At 51.5% G+C, this 16,780-nt stretch overlaps 1 protein-coding gene across 1 annotated transcript in view; it reads right to left on the reverse strand.

The window, feature by feature from the left end:
- Positions 1 to 3,445: 3,445 nt before the first annotated feature.
- DKK3 (dickkopf WNT signaling pathway inhibitor 3) overlaps positions 3,446 to 16,780 on the reverse strand; it is a 45,596-nt gene continuing 32,261 nt past the window's right edge. The window contains exons 4-7 of the mRNA XM_008051261.2: positions 8,080 to 8,172; positions 6,723 to 6,867; positions 5,857 to 6,013; positions 3,446 to 4,918 (exon numbers count right to left, since the gene is read on the reverse strand). Coding sequence (XP_008049452.1) covers positions 4,696 to 4,918; positions 5,857 to 6,013; positions 6,723 to 6,867; positions 8,080 to 8,172 — 618 coding nt within the window. The 3' untranslated portion in view covers positions 3,446 to 4,695. The remainder of the gene's footprint in view (positions 4,919 to 5,856; positions 6,014 to 6,722; positions 6,868 to 8,079; positions 8,173 to 16,780) is intronic.

Below are 16,780 nucleotides of genomic sequence, written 5' to 3' on the forward strand. Positions count from 1 at the left end.
ATCCACTCACCTCAGCCTCCCAAAGGCGCGGGATTACCGGCTGAGCCACCAAGCCCGGCCATTCTATTTCTTACATACCCTGATGACAAAGGAGGTGGACACACCATCTCCGAACTCCATTTCCTGGCCAACACACCAAGAAATGTGGGAAAACAGAGAGACCGTGACACTGAGGCTATCTTGGGAAGCAGTGTTTTATTGGTGCCAGTGCAACTCAGCAGGCTAATGCTCCAAGGCTGAGCAACCCGGAGAAAGAAGAGAAGGGTTTTATATGTTAGTATAGGTAAGGGAGAGGATCAAGTTGTATGGCTATATGTTTTTCTTTGGAATTTGCAAGGTTGTATTTAGCCAAAACAGATTTTCAAAGAACAAATTGTTTCCAGGATATACATGACCAGCAGGGGTTGTAAATCAGTAACTTCACAAAGAGAGGATGCAGGGGTAAGGTTGTGAATCGATTATTATATTGCACTTACAGGAAAGTGGCTTGTGATGGTTTTTCTCATGTCCCATGTCTGGCAGGTTTGGAGCTTGCTGGTTGACTTTTTAAAAAGAATAATTTTAACTGTTTCTAGCCCCTCTCTGACACATTCCCCCTTGACTTTCCTCAGTCACAGCCATCCCTAGCCACTGGTGGGGCTGGGCATAGCAGGTATGGTAGCTGAACTGACAGCGCCTGCCATGGCTTCTTGGCAGGGCCTCCATCTGGGAGAGAGTGCCAGCAAATACTCAAGCATCACCTCTACCCCGGGAAACCCACTATTGTCTGAACATACGCTGCCGCAACTCTTAAAGAAAGGCCTGCATTTACCTACATTCCTGAGAATTAGCAAAAGAAAGTGCATTCCCTTATCTCCTATTCATGCCCTTGCCTGTTAAGTCACTTCAAAGAACCCTTAGCCCCCTGCAGACCGAGCTCACTCAACTGAGAAATGAATCCCAGTGACTTCCTTTTATCAGTGGTCATAGATTTATGAAATATATAAATATATGTATATGAACATATAGCACCCATGTAATACCATAAGCCTTGTAATTTATATAGCTTTTTGCATGTTATAACTACTAATCAGCAGTAGGTTGTAGTGAATATTTTACTTTGTAACAGGTTGTTAACTCCCTTACTCTATGGCAAGCTTATTCAGCTATTTAGTTTGGTGTTACTGATAACACTGTGAGCTACCTTTTGGTAGCCGGCTCCAGGAAATAAGGACCATAAATGTTACCATTGACAAAATGCGCTGTAACTTGAGTTCTGTACAATGCTCTGTCAGTCACGTAGTCAATGTGTATGTACCAGCAACCCTAAAACTTATAAAACAGACTGTGAAACCTAAGGGGTAAGCAGACCAGTTCCAGAAATGCTAGGAGCCGGGTTCTGTCTCCCTGGATTCTGAACACAGAAAACTTCTTTCTGCCAGCTCCCTGCCTCTTGATTTATTGGCTTTGAGAGATAGCAGCCGAGAGTGTTTACTCAACTGTAACTCAGCCCTTCCCACATTTCACTTGGATTGTGGATTCTGAGCAAGGGAGATGCCCCAGCTACTCTAGATGTGGACTTCAGCTAAGTGCTTTGCAACGCCTCTCATCTCCTTACACTTCTGTGGCAGTGATGACAAAGGAGCAGAAAATGTTCCTGCCTATGAGCTCCAGGAGGGAGGGGCCGGGTTTTATCATATTCACCACAATATCTTCAATCATTTTTGGGGGACGGGATTATTTTCACCTCTCCCCACACACTTCCTTGAGCTGGCCTTGCCCTCCAGCCACTGTGAATGACTTGCAGTTTCCCCTAGACGGCACTTCCTCCTGCCCATAGCCCAGAAGGCCCTTTTCTGTTTCCTCTGGCTTCCTGGTAAACCCATCATCTTTTTTTTTTTTTTTTGAGTTGGAGTCTCACTCTGTCGCCCAGACTGGAGTGCAGTGGCCCGCTCCTGGCCACCGCAGCCTCGACCTGCTGGGCTCCGGCGATCCTTCCGCCTCAGCCTTCCACGTAGCTGAACTACAGGCGTGCGCTACCACGCCCGGCTAATTTCTTTTTTTTTAACTGTAGAGATGAGGTCTCGCCAAGTTTTCCAGGCAGGCCTCAAACCCGGGCTCAGGCAATTCACTCACCTGGGCCTCCCAAAGCATGGGATTACAGGCTGAGCCACTCAGCCCAGCAACCCATCATCTTTTGAGAGCCAGTTCCCAGGCTGGGCTCTCCCAAGCCAAGTGCTCCATTGAGGCTTTGGGTTGACTGCTTTTGTTTTGTCATTGCTGGTTTAGCTGTATCTCCCTCACTAGACTGTGATACCCTCAGGGTAGGGGTCCTATCTGGGTCAACTTGGCACCCCCAAAGCACATCACAGCACCTGGTTCTGAGCAGGCTCTCAGGACATATCTGTTGAGTCATAGGATTGTCAAATGTTCCCAGTGGCTTTTGACAGTGAATAGAGAACAGTCCCCCATTTGATCTTAAAATAATATATGCTGGACATACTGTATGGTAGATGCTGCTTTTGTCTGACTTCTAGCTCTATCACAATCTTTTTGCTCATGGAGTTCAATGTACACTAAATGAGTTGATATGGGTACAGCACCTAGCCTGGGGCCTGCCACTCAGCTGGGTTGAATATATAGAGCTTTATTATCATAGTCCTTGAGGATCTTACCTATCACTGCATGTGGTTAAAGCAGGCTCCCCACAAAAAGTCATACATACTCCACTTCTTTCAGAAGACACTGAAACATTTACACTTCTTTTTGAGTTGGAGTCTCACTCTGTCACCTAGGCTGGGGTGCAGTGGCACGCTTATGGTCACCACAGCCTCGACCTGCTGGGCTCAGGCGATCCTTCCACCTCAGTCTTCCAAGTAACTGGAACCACAGGCATGCACCACCACGCCCAGCTAATTTTTTGTGGTTTAATGTAGAGATGAGGTCTCACCAAGTTGCCCAGGCTGGTCTCAAACTCCTGAGCTCAGGCAATCCTCTTGCCTCAGCCTCCCAAAGTGCTGGGATCACAGGCTGAGCCACCACGCTTGGCTGCATTTACACTCTTCTGACTAAATGTCATTCAGATAATGGCTAAGATATCAAAAACAGTTTGATGCTGAAAGAGGTGTGCTTCAGCTATCTGAAAAACTTGCTTCTATGGGAGATTCTTTTGTTTTGAGTCAGGGTCTCACTCTGTCTCCCAGGCTGGAGTGCAGTGGCACAATCACAGTTCACCACATCCTTGATCCCCTGGGCTGAAGCAATCCTCCCTCCTCAGCCTTCCACGTAGCTGGGACTACAAGCCCCTGCCACTATGCCTGGCTAATTTTTTGTTGTTTTGTAAAGATGAGCCCTCATTATACTGCTTAGGCTGGAATATAGATCATTCCTATTTTACTTTTTCTGGCTCAAAGGATTTGATATTTATTCAAAGTCAAAAGGAAAAAAGAAGTCCAAGAACTACAGAAAAGGAGTTGAAGTGATTTATGCTTGACTTCTAAATGCAACACATGTGTTTATACATAATTTAAAACTCAAAGAAAGCATGCTTATACAATTGAGTGCAACTTTAAAATGTAATAACTCTGGGTGAAGACATGATGGAAACAGCCCATGGCACCTGAAAATGTCATTTGTGAATGGAGTGTAGTTTGGTGTTCAAAGTCTGGGTACGACCACCATATTTCACAGAGCCTTGCTTGGTTTGAGTGTCTCCATGTGGTTGATAATGATCTTCAGTTGCTGCTGAGTGATTTTGCAAAGGCCATTTCTAATCCTGGCTCTCCAATTACCTAAGTACTGATTCCGCAAGTTAACCTGTATACCATGCCCAATCACATTCCTTCAACATTACTAATGCAACTGCCAGAGAATGATGGCTGCCCCACGCTGGGGAGAACACGGCTATTTCTAACAGTAGAAGCTTAATCTCATGGGGACGTGGGAACTAGTTTGGCCTTAATTCCAGACGTGCCTCAGAAGAAGAAAAATCCCATTCTTCCTACTTTTGGTGGCACCGAGGCTGGTGTGGGGTAGTGGGACGAGCACTGAGCTTGGAGTCACTCCTGGGTGACCCTACACTGGCCATCACTGACTGTGTGACTTGGGCATGCAGCTTGCAGTCTCTAAGCCTCTGAGATCCCCGAAGGAAGAGGAGAACCCTACCCCGTCCCCAGGCTATGGTGAGAGAGTGAATATGAAAATGCTGCCCTGGCACAGAGGTAGGAGCTGAGCAAATTCGCTGATGGGATGAATGCATGTCACGCAGAGTGAACAGAACACTTCATCTGCAGCAATTAACGGTGCGGCTCGCCTGTGCCCATGAAGGGAGTGGCGTGAGAAGTTCATTTGTGGCATCTCTGCCAGGTGGATGCTTGCAAAGCAGGGCGCTCTTCACTTCCCCAAAGGCATCCTGGGGAATCTCCGCATCCTTTCCATCCTCTCCCCGTGAGCAATTTCCAAGCCGCGCAGAGCGTGGCAGAGCCACTGGTCCTGCCCTCACTGCTGCCTGTTTTGCCCAAGTGCCGTGACTGGGACGCCAGGAGCACAGTCTGGGGGAGCTGGACACATACACAGCACCTCGTTTTGCCAAGCTAGAGGGATAATTTACCAGGAAGAGGACATGGAAAGAAGCCTGGCCAGCCCACACCTAGAGGACACACCGGGGAAATAAATTAGCTATGTCTATTGCACATCTACCCGTGGCCTGGTCTGCAACTAGATCTCTTCTCCCCCCAGCAGCTCAGTGGCGGCGGCGGCGGTCTCCCCTAGTGCCAGGTCCTCGCTCAGGCTCCTCTCCAGGTCCTCCAGCTCCTGGCGCACCTCCTCCATGAAGCCACCCGCATCATACTCGTCAGGGATCTCTCGGGGCAGCAGGATCTCCCCGTCTTGGTCTTGGCTCCCGATGAAGGCCAGTTTGCACACATACACCAGGCTGTGGCTGGGGAGACATGGGCAAGGCTGGGCCTGAATCGTGGGAGCATGGGAAGGGGTGAGGCCCAGGCCCCAGAGAAAGCACCGTGCTGGGCTGCCTACTTTGCAGACTCCTGGCCTGTCTCTTCAACAATCTTCACTTCCTGCCATCTACCTTGAACGTGACTCCTGTGGGAGGCTCCCTTGGGAGAATGTGCTAAGGGGCCTCTGCAGGCCTCAGCTCCTGAGACTCTGTGGGCCCAGCATCCTAGGGGCAGGCCCCCAGGGGTCTACTGCAGCATAAGGCTCCCCCCGAAGCCCCTGCCATCTGAGGCTCCAGGCAGGAGGCAGCCTGACAGTGGGATGTTGTCTAGCCACACGCAAGAGGCTTGGGCCTCTGTGGAGGCAGAAGACAAGTTCCACCTGTCTGCCCAGCCACCCTGGATTCTGCTGGGAGAGAAGTTTGAGTAGAGGCTGTGGGGAGGACTGGAAGCTTCCCTGCCCTGGGAAGCTGGCCAGGCTGAGCCCTGATGCCTCCCATGTTTCAGCAGCCTTAACACTGTGGGTGATGACCTCCACCTTGGGACCAATCCCAGTCTCCCTTCTGCCCCTCTGCCAGCGCCATTTTCTCTGCTTATCCATCACTGTGAGGGGCCTGGGCTCCCTCCCTGGGCCCCGCCTCTTCCCCCTCCATGCCCTCTCCCTGGGCCACCCATTCACGAAACTCCAACCATCATTTAGATGTGCCTAGAATCTGCACCTGTGGCCAGCCATCTCCTGAGCCCCAGACCTATATACAGACCTGACTGCTGTCGGGACCCTTCCATCTGGATGGCCCAAGGACTTCTTATCTAAACCTGTCCCAAGTGGAACCTACCTCACCCCCAGGCAAAACCTGCTCCTGCGTCCCCATGGGATGGCACATCTGCCCTTAGCCCCCTCATAGGGAGGGTGGGGGAGTCTCACCTGTGGGGCTGGCAGAGGAGGCCACTGGCACATGGGCATCGGTCCAAAGCTCCATCTGGCTCCAGCTCCCAGGTGATGAGGTCCAGGAGCCGGCTGGCGGGGTCGTGGCAGAGTTCGCCCTCCACGGGCAAGGGCGTGCACACAGGGAACAGCAGGCCTGGAGGGCACCAAGGGGAGGGAGCAGAGAAATGGGGTACAACCTCCCACCTTCCAGCCTCAATCCCAACATACAGTTTAGGTATGAAGAAGCGAAATGAGGGGAAACAAGAATGGCAGCCTGGGCGGGCTCAGGAGGGAGTGATCAGGGAAAGCAGAAGCAGGAGGACTGCCTGGAAGAGGTAGACTCAAGAGCCAGAAAGTCTAGAGAAAGTCAGAGTGGGGCAAAGGCATTCAGGCCCGGACATAACACCCACAAAGGCCCGGGATGGGCTTCATGGAAAAAGTCGGGGCCAGGGAGATTCCCAAATGGGCCAAGGAGTCATAGGCTGGGTCTGGGGAGGCCCTGTGAGTCACACTGAGGAGTCAGAGCCGAGTGGGAAGCAGCAGGAGCTGCTGGGGGCCCCAGGGAGCAACCCAAAAGTTGCCCTTTGGGAGGATAACCAAGGCCGTGGGCACCAGGAGGACTAGCCGGGCTGGGGAGGTGGTGTAGAGTTGCCCAAAAACCCTAGTGGGGGCAGACAGAGCCCGAGCAGACCTTACCTGGGAGGCAGCACGAGTGGCAGGTGAGAGTGGAAGGGGGCACTTCACAGCAAAAGAACAGGCGGTGGAACCAGAACCCATGTGCTTGGCATGACTCGGCCTCAGGAGGCCCAGGCTGGTGGCATTTGGGATAGGGCTTTTCCAGCATCCGAGCGGAACCCACTCACCTCTCTGGAAGGCACAGCACAGCCCAGGCTGGCAGTCCCTCTGGTTATCACAAATGGTCCCGTTGCCGCCCCTGGTGGCCGTCTTGGTGCAATGACCCCAGACACAGAGCTGGTCTCCACAGCACTCACTGTCCCTGGTGCAGAGCTGCAGAGAGGGGGCAAGAGAGTCCGGCCTGTCACTGTCCCCAGCCAGCCTGAAGACGCTGCAGATGGAGGAACCCACACCCTCCCGCTGCAGATCGGAGACCGAGGTCCTGGGTTAGGTTTCAGTGGAAGTCAAGGGGGTAGAGATAGGAGCTTGACTGGTGAGATGTGAGGTCAGAACACCGGGAAAATGGCACCCGGGAGTCACATATCTGAGTCTTTCTATGCAGCTGAAGATTTTGAAAGGACAGCAGGAGTCTTTGTGGTCCCCCACAGACCTCTGTCTTCCCCTTTTTCATTAGGTCCCTAGGTCGGGGAGTGGGCTAGCTCGAGGCCCAGCGATGAAGGCAGCAGCAAACTCTGATAAGCTGATTAAACAAAGGCCCAAGTCAACCGAAGATGGGAATAACAGGCAGGTGCCACATCCTGGAGCCGTGTGGGCCATGGCGGTTAGACATCAAAGTGAGGTCCCCACAGCTGTGCCCAGAGATGGCACCGAGCGGGGTCAGCCGGGAGGTACCACAGCAGCGGCCTCGCTATGGACGGCCAGGTGGGGCAGGAAAAGTCCATTTATTTTCCAGACCTACTAGTGTGCTGTGTTGTCTGAATAAGGAAAAATGGCAAGAAAAATCTGTGAGTCTGTGTGGCTTTGTGCAAAATATCTGCTGGGTGATGGAAAAAGTCTCCTCTGCCCTGGCTTCTCATTCCCCAAGGGAAGCCTCCATTAGGGAAATGCTCTGGCCTCCTCCAGGCCCCTCTGCTCTCTCTTACTGGGAAGACTGGGAGAAAGCTTTTCTGGGCTGCAGGTCCAGGAGGAGAGAGGGTGCCCCTCTCCCTGCCCGGGGGCTGCAGGAGTGTGTGTGTGTGTGTCACACGCTAGGATGGGTCATCCCCAGAAAAAGGTACAGGTTTAGGGTCTCTTCTTCTTTCTTCCCTCCCTCCTCTTCTCTGCCATCAATGAGGCAGACAACATGACCAGAGGACACAGGTGAGGTGAAGGTGACCCCAGATCTGCAGATAACTTCCTACCATCCTGGATCAGAAAACATCCTGGTCATTTCATGGGTCAGGTTCTTTGGATGCTCCTTCCCGGCCCCTCCCATCATTGCGAGGCTCTTCCAGGAAGCCCAGCTGAGAGTCCCGGGGCCTCTGGCCTTCTTCTCCTGTCCCCTTAACCTGGTGCTGCATCCCTGAAGGTCCTGGGCACACTCACTGTCTGCTGGTCCCGGCACGGCTGGCAGGTGTACTGGAAGCTGGCAAACTGGCAGTACTTGCTGGGCCCACAGTCCTCGTCGATGATGCACTCCTGGGGGACGGGAGGGGACAGCGCATCAGGGCAATGCAGAGCAGTAGGCCCGCTGTGCTCTGAGAGGGCCAGGCCCGTTTTCACCCCCCAGTTGTGACCCCACAGGCTCAGGATGGCCAGGAAAGGTTTCTGGATGCCGTCGCTCCTAGCTCCACACATCTGCTGTTCTTCGGCGCCTCTCGCCGCAGGCTACAGCCCAGGGCCTCATAGATCCCACACCCAACTCATACAGTTGTTGTCTGTACGCAGTCTTCCCCCTCCATCTAACACCCAGGGTGGAGCACAGGGACGCAGGGCTAGTCCTCAATGTGGAACAGATGGGTTTAATAAAGAGTGCTAATGAGGTCCAGGCCCGCCCGACGGCATAGGGAGGGCTGTAGACTGGGCCTCGTGGGGCCCTGCTGCCTGTGGAGACCCAACAGAGGCAGCAGAGGAAGCATCGCGTGGAGCCTCTGCCCTAGAGGCCACAGCCCTGCCCCGCAGGAGCCCCCCTCAAGATCCCGGTCTAGGGTCCAGGCAAGAGGCAAAGGCAGCTGCCAGCTTCGAAACAGAGGAGGGTGGCTAGAATCCAGCCTCCCCAGCCCAGGTGACTTCCCCTTATGGTTGCCAGCTCCATGTAGCTGGAGAAGGAAGGGGAGAAGGAAGAAGGGGATCTGTTCACCCCTGAGGCCCGAGTTGCAGAGGAGGGGGGCGTGGTCTAGGACACCGTGGTCACTTCACTGAAGGCGCAGGGCTGCTTCAGGTTCCAGACTTGCTGTCAGGCTCAGACCTAGGAACCCACAGCTTTAAAGCTAGGAGAGGAGGACAGAAGAGGAGGGAACACCGTGCCAGTGCTGCGGCAGTACTGATGTCCCTGAGTTTGCTCAGTGACTTCTCCCAGCAGGCAGCAGGGACTGCCTTCTCCATGTCGCCAGCAGGGAAATGGAGGCTCACAGAGGCAGAGGGCGCTCCCGAGAAACTGCAGCTAGTTTGGAGCAGACAGCTCTTTCCACCACCAGTCCTTGAACCAGGAGGACTCACAGCTCCAGAAGCAGTACCCAGAAAAGAAACTCTCCCGAGGCCTGGTGTTCTGGTGCCCCAGCAAACCTTCTGGAAGGACCTTGGGGTGGGAAGGACCTGCTTGCTCCCTCTGATCCAGGGCACCCTCTGTTCTGAAAGCAGGTGTGAAGCCCAATATCTGCTCCCCTGGAAAAGCCTGGCTGGGCAGGCTGGGACCTCAGTGGCCAGGGCGATCTCCTCCTCCGCTCTGTGAACTAAGGTCACAGCACCAACAGATATGGACAGGGAAGGCTGCAAACAGGGTCTCAGAAGGCCTGGGCCCAGAGCAACTGTGCAGTACGAGAGCGAGCAGAGAGGCCCTGGCCAGGTGGCCTAGGGAATGAGGCTCCATCATTGGGAAGTAGCTGGCGTCCCAGGTCCAGGTCTGGGTGTCCTCTGGCCAGCACCGTAGGGTCTGAGACAACAAGTGTCTGGTTCAGGGCAGCTGCAGCCTTGGTCTCTGCATAGCACTGTTGTGACCCCAACCGGACACCGACTCCCGGCCTGCCATACCTCAGAGCGTCGCGCTCTGCTCACCATGCAAGGAAGCCCCGACCGGAGGACCCTCAGGGCCATCATGGGACACCATCTTCCCACAGGTCCCTCTGAAGGATGACGAGAGGAGGCCAGTGTGAAGGCCTCTGTGCTTCTGGGCTTGTGCTAGTCACCACCAGACACCTGGCTCTGTGCTCACCAGGCCTTCAGAAGAGGTAAAGTCTGAACCCCAGAATAACTGAAAAGCAATTAGAGTCTTTACTGTAAATTTATCAAAAAATGTCAATGGAGATCACATGGCCTGACACCCTGGAAAATGACCTAAAATTACCCTTCTGCATGTCTCTCTAGAGCCCCACCCTTCCCATCCGCGACTGTGCCTGGTCGCTGCTGCGTGTCTTTTCCCAGGGCTCGGCACCCCCTGCTCTGACCAACACTGCAAGTACTAGCAGCGCCACAGCCGGGACTCTCCATCCCAAAAGCTGCTGGTGATGCTTTTGTTCCTGTTACTTTCTCAGCAACCCACCATGGTGGGAGAAGTACGGGGGCTGGGAGCAACCCACAAGACATGCCTTGTCTCAGCCCACCACACCCTCCTATACACAGACTCCACTCGGGCAGCTCAGCCGGAAGTCTCCTGACATTCCTTCCAAAGCAGAATAGCAAGCAAATGGAGTGGGAGGGATGACATTTGGCAGGGAGGAAGCACCCACAGTCAAGAAATCCCATCTCTGAATCTGGCCATATTTTGAGGCACTGGAGACACAAAGGTGAATATGAGGAGGTCTCTGCCCTTAAGGAATTCATCATTCAATTGGAGAAAAGAGAAAAAAAGAAGGCAGCTCAGTAGAAAAGAAGACAAAGAGCATGAACAGGCAACTTATAATAATAGAAATTGTTCTGCCTCTTCACATAGAAGATGCACAGTCTCACCAATGAAATCGTCAAAAAATGCAATTTAAAAGAGCAGAATATCATTTTCCCCTTAGATTAGAAAAAAATTTAAAAGGTTGATCATCTCCTTGGTAGGCAGAATAATGCACTCCCCCCAACCCTGAGAGATGTCCACATCCTATTCCCTGGAACCTCTGGATATGTTCTGTTACATAGCAAGGGGGAATTAGGTTGCAGGTAATCATCTGACTTGCAGATAGGAAGATAATCCTGGGTCATCCGGGTACGCCTAATGTCATCATAAGGTACTTTAAAAATGGGAACAAAAGCCAAGTGTGGTAGCTCAAGCCTGTAGTCTCAGTACTTTGGGAGGCTGGGAGAGAGGATTGCTTGAGCCCAGGAATTCAAGACCAGACTGGGCAATATAGCCAGACCTTGTCTTTGGGGTGGGAGGATCATCTGAGTCTGGGAGGTTGAAGCTGCACCCAGGAGGTCAAGGCTGCAGTGAGCTGTGAACATGACACTGTACTCCAGCTTGGAAGACAAGACAGTGGCATCCCAACTCTAAATTAATTAATTATAACAAACAGTAACAGTGTAGAAGAAGAGTCAGTGTCAGAGTCATGCCACGTGAGATATCACAGAGACTCTGTCGGCCATTGCTGGCCTTGAAGATGGAAGGGGCTACATAAGAAACAAACTCTCTCCTGGGACCTTCAGGAAGGAATGAAGCTCCACCCACACTTGGACTTTAGTCCAGGGGGATTGGACTTCTGACCTCCAGTACTAGAAAATAATAAATATATGTTGTTTTAATCCACTAAACTTGTGGTAATTTGGGCAACTCCCTCAGGTCCCCTCCCACTGTGGGAGCTTTTCTGTCCTCTTAATAAATCCTGCTTTCTAAAACAAACAAACAAACACTTGTGGTAATTTATTACAGCATCCATAGGAAACAAATATAATATTCAGTGTTGGTTTGAGAAAATAGGCATTGCCAGGTGCTTTGGTGTATTAAAATTGAAGTCAACTTTTTTTCTGCAGGCAATTCATCAGCATCTCCCCCAAAGTTAAATGCATATGTCCTTTGACCCAATAATTTCCCTTTTCATGCTAATCATCTTCGGAAACATTTGTCCGTATATGCAAATACCCCAGTACAAGGATGTGTAAGGCTGTATTGTTACACTATTTGTAATCCAGAAATAATGGCAAAGCCCAACAAGAGGTAACCAACTTGGAAATGCCTTGATACAGACATTAACATTTGGAAATGCCTCAATGTCATTCTTTGCAAAGTGATTTTTATGTATGTAAACCAGCAAGTGTTCAAACCATATAATCCCACTTTTGTAAAGCAGAGGACCACATACACACCAGTACCTAGCACCACGCCTGGCACATCATGAGTACACAATAGGTATGCATTGCATCTTAACTGTGGCAAACAGGCTAATAAAATGCTGATTGTTAGCAATGATTTGGGAACCAAAGCAAAAAACATATGCATCCCATTAATTTGGTGTCTTATTCCACAAAAATCCTTGTAGTCTTGGAATTTTCACCATGTATTTCCTCTCTGTATCTTTAATTGGAAAGTAAAGACTCTTCCAGCACCAATCCCTTTGAGATCCCACTGTTTACAGTTTTCCATCATGCAAAACACATGTTTATTCTTCAGAATATCTTCTTTTCCGTACACAGGTTCCTATGCATGATAAAGCATGCCGGCAAAATTAATTTTTTTCTAAGTATGTAAAAGCCTTTTTGGCATTTTCCAAAGACCTTTGAAAAATTGAAATACACTAAAAGTGTTGGTTTCTTCTGCTGACATGTTTGTGACACCCCCGAGAGTTCTGGTAGGTTAGCTCCCCATGACGTCCTCTCAAGAAAGCTCAGGGCTTTTGTTATAATAAAGTCCACCATCATTCCCAACAGACCCTAGACACACTTTTTAACAACTGTGATCATACTAGAAACTTTGGGACGCCAAGGTGCACAAACTGAATTCTGGTTTTTGCCACTTAAGAGCCGCACAACCTTGCATTGCTGATTCAATCTCCATTAAAAACAAAGCTGACAGCAGAGCTGTTTCAAGGGCTGTGGTGTGGAGTTGGCGCTTGGCAGATGGTTGCCATGGCAACAGGTAGCTATGCAACTGCTTCCCCACCCCTTCAATGCATGATTTCCCCATGGAGCACCCCTGCCAGGGGGCCAGCTCGTTGGCTAGCTGAAAGGCAGGTCTAAATAAATGGAGCCTGATGTTTCCACCAACAACTTGACATCCCTGTCCCCATCAGTCCCTAGAGACTGAACATAAAGTCCTGACTTATTTACACCCAGAGAGCATCATCAAATAGGTGGATAGCGGCCTGTAGACCTGCCTGAGGAAAGCCCAGGGGCAGAAGGCCACTCATTGTCAAAGGCCAGGCTTTCCATACAGATAGATGGTTGGTATTGGGTGTCTCCTGAGGATGCCTAGCAGGAGGGGTGGGTCTCATCTGTCCCACCCGTCCCAGTGTTAGAAACCTAAGGAAGAGACCAGGCCCTTTACCCTTAGCAGAACTGAGTGGGGCTTGGGGGAGGCCATGTGTCGATGCCCCCCAAACACAGCCAGGCCCAGAGCTGAGAAATCCAAGTTTCATTCTTTTCAGTGATCCCAGTTGCTCTTACCTGCACTCAAGGGTTATGTCTACATGTGGGTCAGGGTATTAAAGGATCCTCAGTGTCCACTGGGCCCTGGACGGCTGAGGGCTGAGATCTGAAGGAAGAGGGCTGGGATGGGAGAGAGAAGCTTGGCTGCTTCCCCATCTAAAGGTCGTGGAGGCTCTGGGTGCGGGAATTTGTTTTATGAAGAGTGAGTACCTCACAGCGCTTCCTGGGACTGGAGGAGGGCCTCCATCTGACACCAGGCTGAACTGAAGATGCACACCAAGGGCAGGATGCGGCTCCCACTTCAGCACAGTCCCACATGAGGATGAGATGCCCTGCTTGAGCACCTGTTCTTCAGAAGCGATGCCAGCAATCCATCACGTCCAGACATGGAGCCCTGGCATGGCAGGGCCACTGGACCCACCACCCAGCACAAGCTCTCTCTAATCCCTTCGACATGGTTCTTGTCCCCACTTCACAGATGTACAAACGGAGACTGAAGGCGAATATTCTGCCCAGAGTCATCCAGCATGACTGAAGTGGAATTGAGTGTCCTTGAAGGCAGGCTCTTTCCACTTCCTCCTGGGGAGATCATTATTCTTCTCTCCTTTCCCTAAGTCACAGCTTAGCAGAGCCTGCCTAGGAGAGGGCGCCAGGCCACACACATCCCCAGAATCAGAAGACTCAGGTCCTAGCTCCTGGGCGTCTGGATCTGAATGTCACTCTGGCTGCTGCATGGACTTCAGCAGCTCCTCTCCAGGCCTGGCCACTCCCTGTCTGTCCCCATCCCTCCTGGTGGGGAAGTCTGACAGGCAGCCCAGAAGCTGGCCATTGGGACTGCAGCCATCCAGAGGACCGCGTCTTTGTTGTCCAAGGAAGGAGCTATATTTAGAAAGCTCAGAAGCTGGCTGAGGTGGGGTGACTGGCCGGGAGCACAGCCGAAATCTGGCAGGGATGTCAGACTGGAAACCACCCCGGCTGCTTCAACACTATCATGAAATAGTGGAAAATGGCAAAGAAGCCAATCTGAGGCTTTGATTTTCCAATTCAGAGTTATCAGAGGAGGGAGGCTTTGAGGAAGCAGTAGCCGAAACTTGGAGAGGGGATAAGTGAATCCCTGTGAGGCTTTCTGAGGGGGCATCTGTGTGGGGCCCATGGGTGCACCACCTCTTGGGGATACCTCTGCAGCTGTACCTGTTCCTCCCACTGGCTGGGCGCTTGGCTTTTCCATACTCCTGAGGAATGTCAGACATCCAGGCTCAAAGGAGGAGGTCACCCAGGAAGGACCCCTCCAGGGACGGGGGTCTTCCCTGCATTCCTCTAAAGTCCCTAGCTCTGGAAAGAACATCTTTGGGACAAGAAGTGAGGGTCAACTGCATGTGGAATGGAGGCCCAACTTGCCCTCAGAGCTTTGCACAATGCAGCTGGAGGGAGAGAGGACAGGAGTGGACACTTAAGGGAGCACCTACTGTTTGCCTGCACACTCTTCAGGCTTTAAGTGGCCCTCTGTCATCCTCACTGCCACCCTGTAAGGCCAGTAACTGTCTTAATCCATTTTGGGTTGCTGTAAAAGAATACCTGAGATTGGGTAATTTATAGTGAACTGAAATTGACTGGCACACAATTCTGGAGGCTGGGAAGCCCAAAACGAGGGACTGGCATCTGGTGAGGACCTTCTTGCCCATCATCAGATGGTAGAAGGTGGAAGGACAACGAAAGAGGGCAGAGAAAAGGGGATCAAACTTTCCCTTTTATAATGAACACACTCTTACAATAATGGCATTAATCCATTTATGAGAGTTGAGCCTTCATGACATAATCACCTCTTAAAGGCCCCACCTCTTAATACTATTAGAATGGCAATTAAATTTCAACATGAACTTTGGAGGAGACAAACATTTAAACCACAGCCACCTCTGACTCATATTTCTCCAGTGTGTGCTTGACTCACAACTGCCAATTCACCGAAAGAACAAAAGAAGCAATGAATAGATGAACAGATGAACTGATTCAAGCTCCATTTTGCAGATGAGAAAACAGCCTCAGAGCCCAACAGCATCAATGGAGGAAAAGCTAAGTGTTAAACGCAAGATCATTACAGCACTTACTTGTTCACAATACCCTACTGCCTCCAGATGCTTTAGTGTAAAGTTGTGTCCCCTGAAGTTCATGTGATGAAGTTCTAACCCCCAGTACCTCAGTTTGGGACCTTATTTGGAGAGAGGATCATTGCAGAAGCAGTCAGTTAAGATGAGGTCATCAGGGTGCACCCATCTCCAATATGGCGGTTATCTTTGTGAAAGAGGACATTTGGACACAGAGACAGATGTGCACAGAGGGAAGATGATGTGAAGAGACATGGAGGAGGATACCAGCTATGAGTCAAGAAGGGAGACTTGGAAAACATCCTTCCCTCGAAAGAAATCCTCAGAAGAAACCACCCTGCTTACACCTCAGTTTTGGACTTCCAGCCTCCAGGACTGTGAGGGAATATATTTCTGTCAAGTCGCTTAGTTTGGATACTTTTTGTTACAGCAGCCCTAGCAAACCCACACACTCCCCTCCCCCAAATAAGCCAGTAGCTCAGCCTCCTCTGTTTGGGATCCTCCTCACACGGTCAGCCTCTGCTCTTAAGTCTGCAGCATCTCCTTGCTGAGGGGTGCAGGGAGGGTTGGGGGGAGGGAGGAACTGGCACATTCTGAAAGATGTGGGACCCCAGTGACAAGAACAGGGTTTCCAGGCTGAGCTAAGCTTGGGCACCCCCATCCTTGCACGCACCCTAGTCACTCGAGTTTGGATAGGACACGTTGACTGTGGATGGCTGTTTCCTGGTCCTGGGGGCCAGATGGTGGTGTCAGGCCCCAAGTGCTCCCAGAGTGAGTGAATAAGACAATCTTCGAGATGAAAGAATATCCTCTTCTGGATGTGGGTCTGTCCCCGGACCCTTGGGCTGGGAGGCAGCTTGGCCCCCGGCAACCTTCTGAGCAGAGATGGTCCTCGGGTGAAGAGTTGCCTATGGAGGTGGAGTGACCAAGATCCTGGTGCACCCAGGAGGGTGAGATGAGGGATAGGTATCCAGGGGCCTAGCTCCCAGGGTGTCTTGTCTTCCAAAGTGAGCAAGAGAAGCCCCATTTCACAGATGGGGAAACTGAGGCAGCGAGATACAGTTGTTTGCCAAGATCATGTGTAAGAAGAGGCAGGGCTTCATTCAAGCCAAGTTCCATGTGACCCTAACCAAGTTCCATGTGGTCTATGGAGACAAGGGCAGCCCCTGGGGAGCGGGTGGGCTGGATTAGGGCCCAGACAGGGGAGTAGGAAGTGGCAGTGTGAGAAAGCAGGGAGCTCTGGAGCTCTCAGGGAGGTGGGGGCAGGGCTACCGGCTCCGTCTGCTGTGGGAAGGCAGGGTCCACAAGGAGGGTTAGGAACAGCACCCAAGAAGAGTGGAGGCGGCCTCCCCTTTATTCTATGGGATTTCCAAGTCAGGTTTTCTCCATTTCTGGTTATCCATTTTTGACCCTAGCACCCAGCC

This window comes from Carlito syrichta, unplaced genomic scaffold (assembly GCF_000164805.1).
Source record: "Carlito syrichta isolate Samal-C Ts95f unplaced genomic scaffold, Tarsius_syrichta-2.0.1 Scaffold169247, whole genome shotgun sequence".
NCBI classification, from domain to species: domain Eukaryota; kingdom Metazoa; phylum Chordata; class Mammalia; order Primates; family Tarsiidae; genus Carlito; species Carlito syrichta.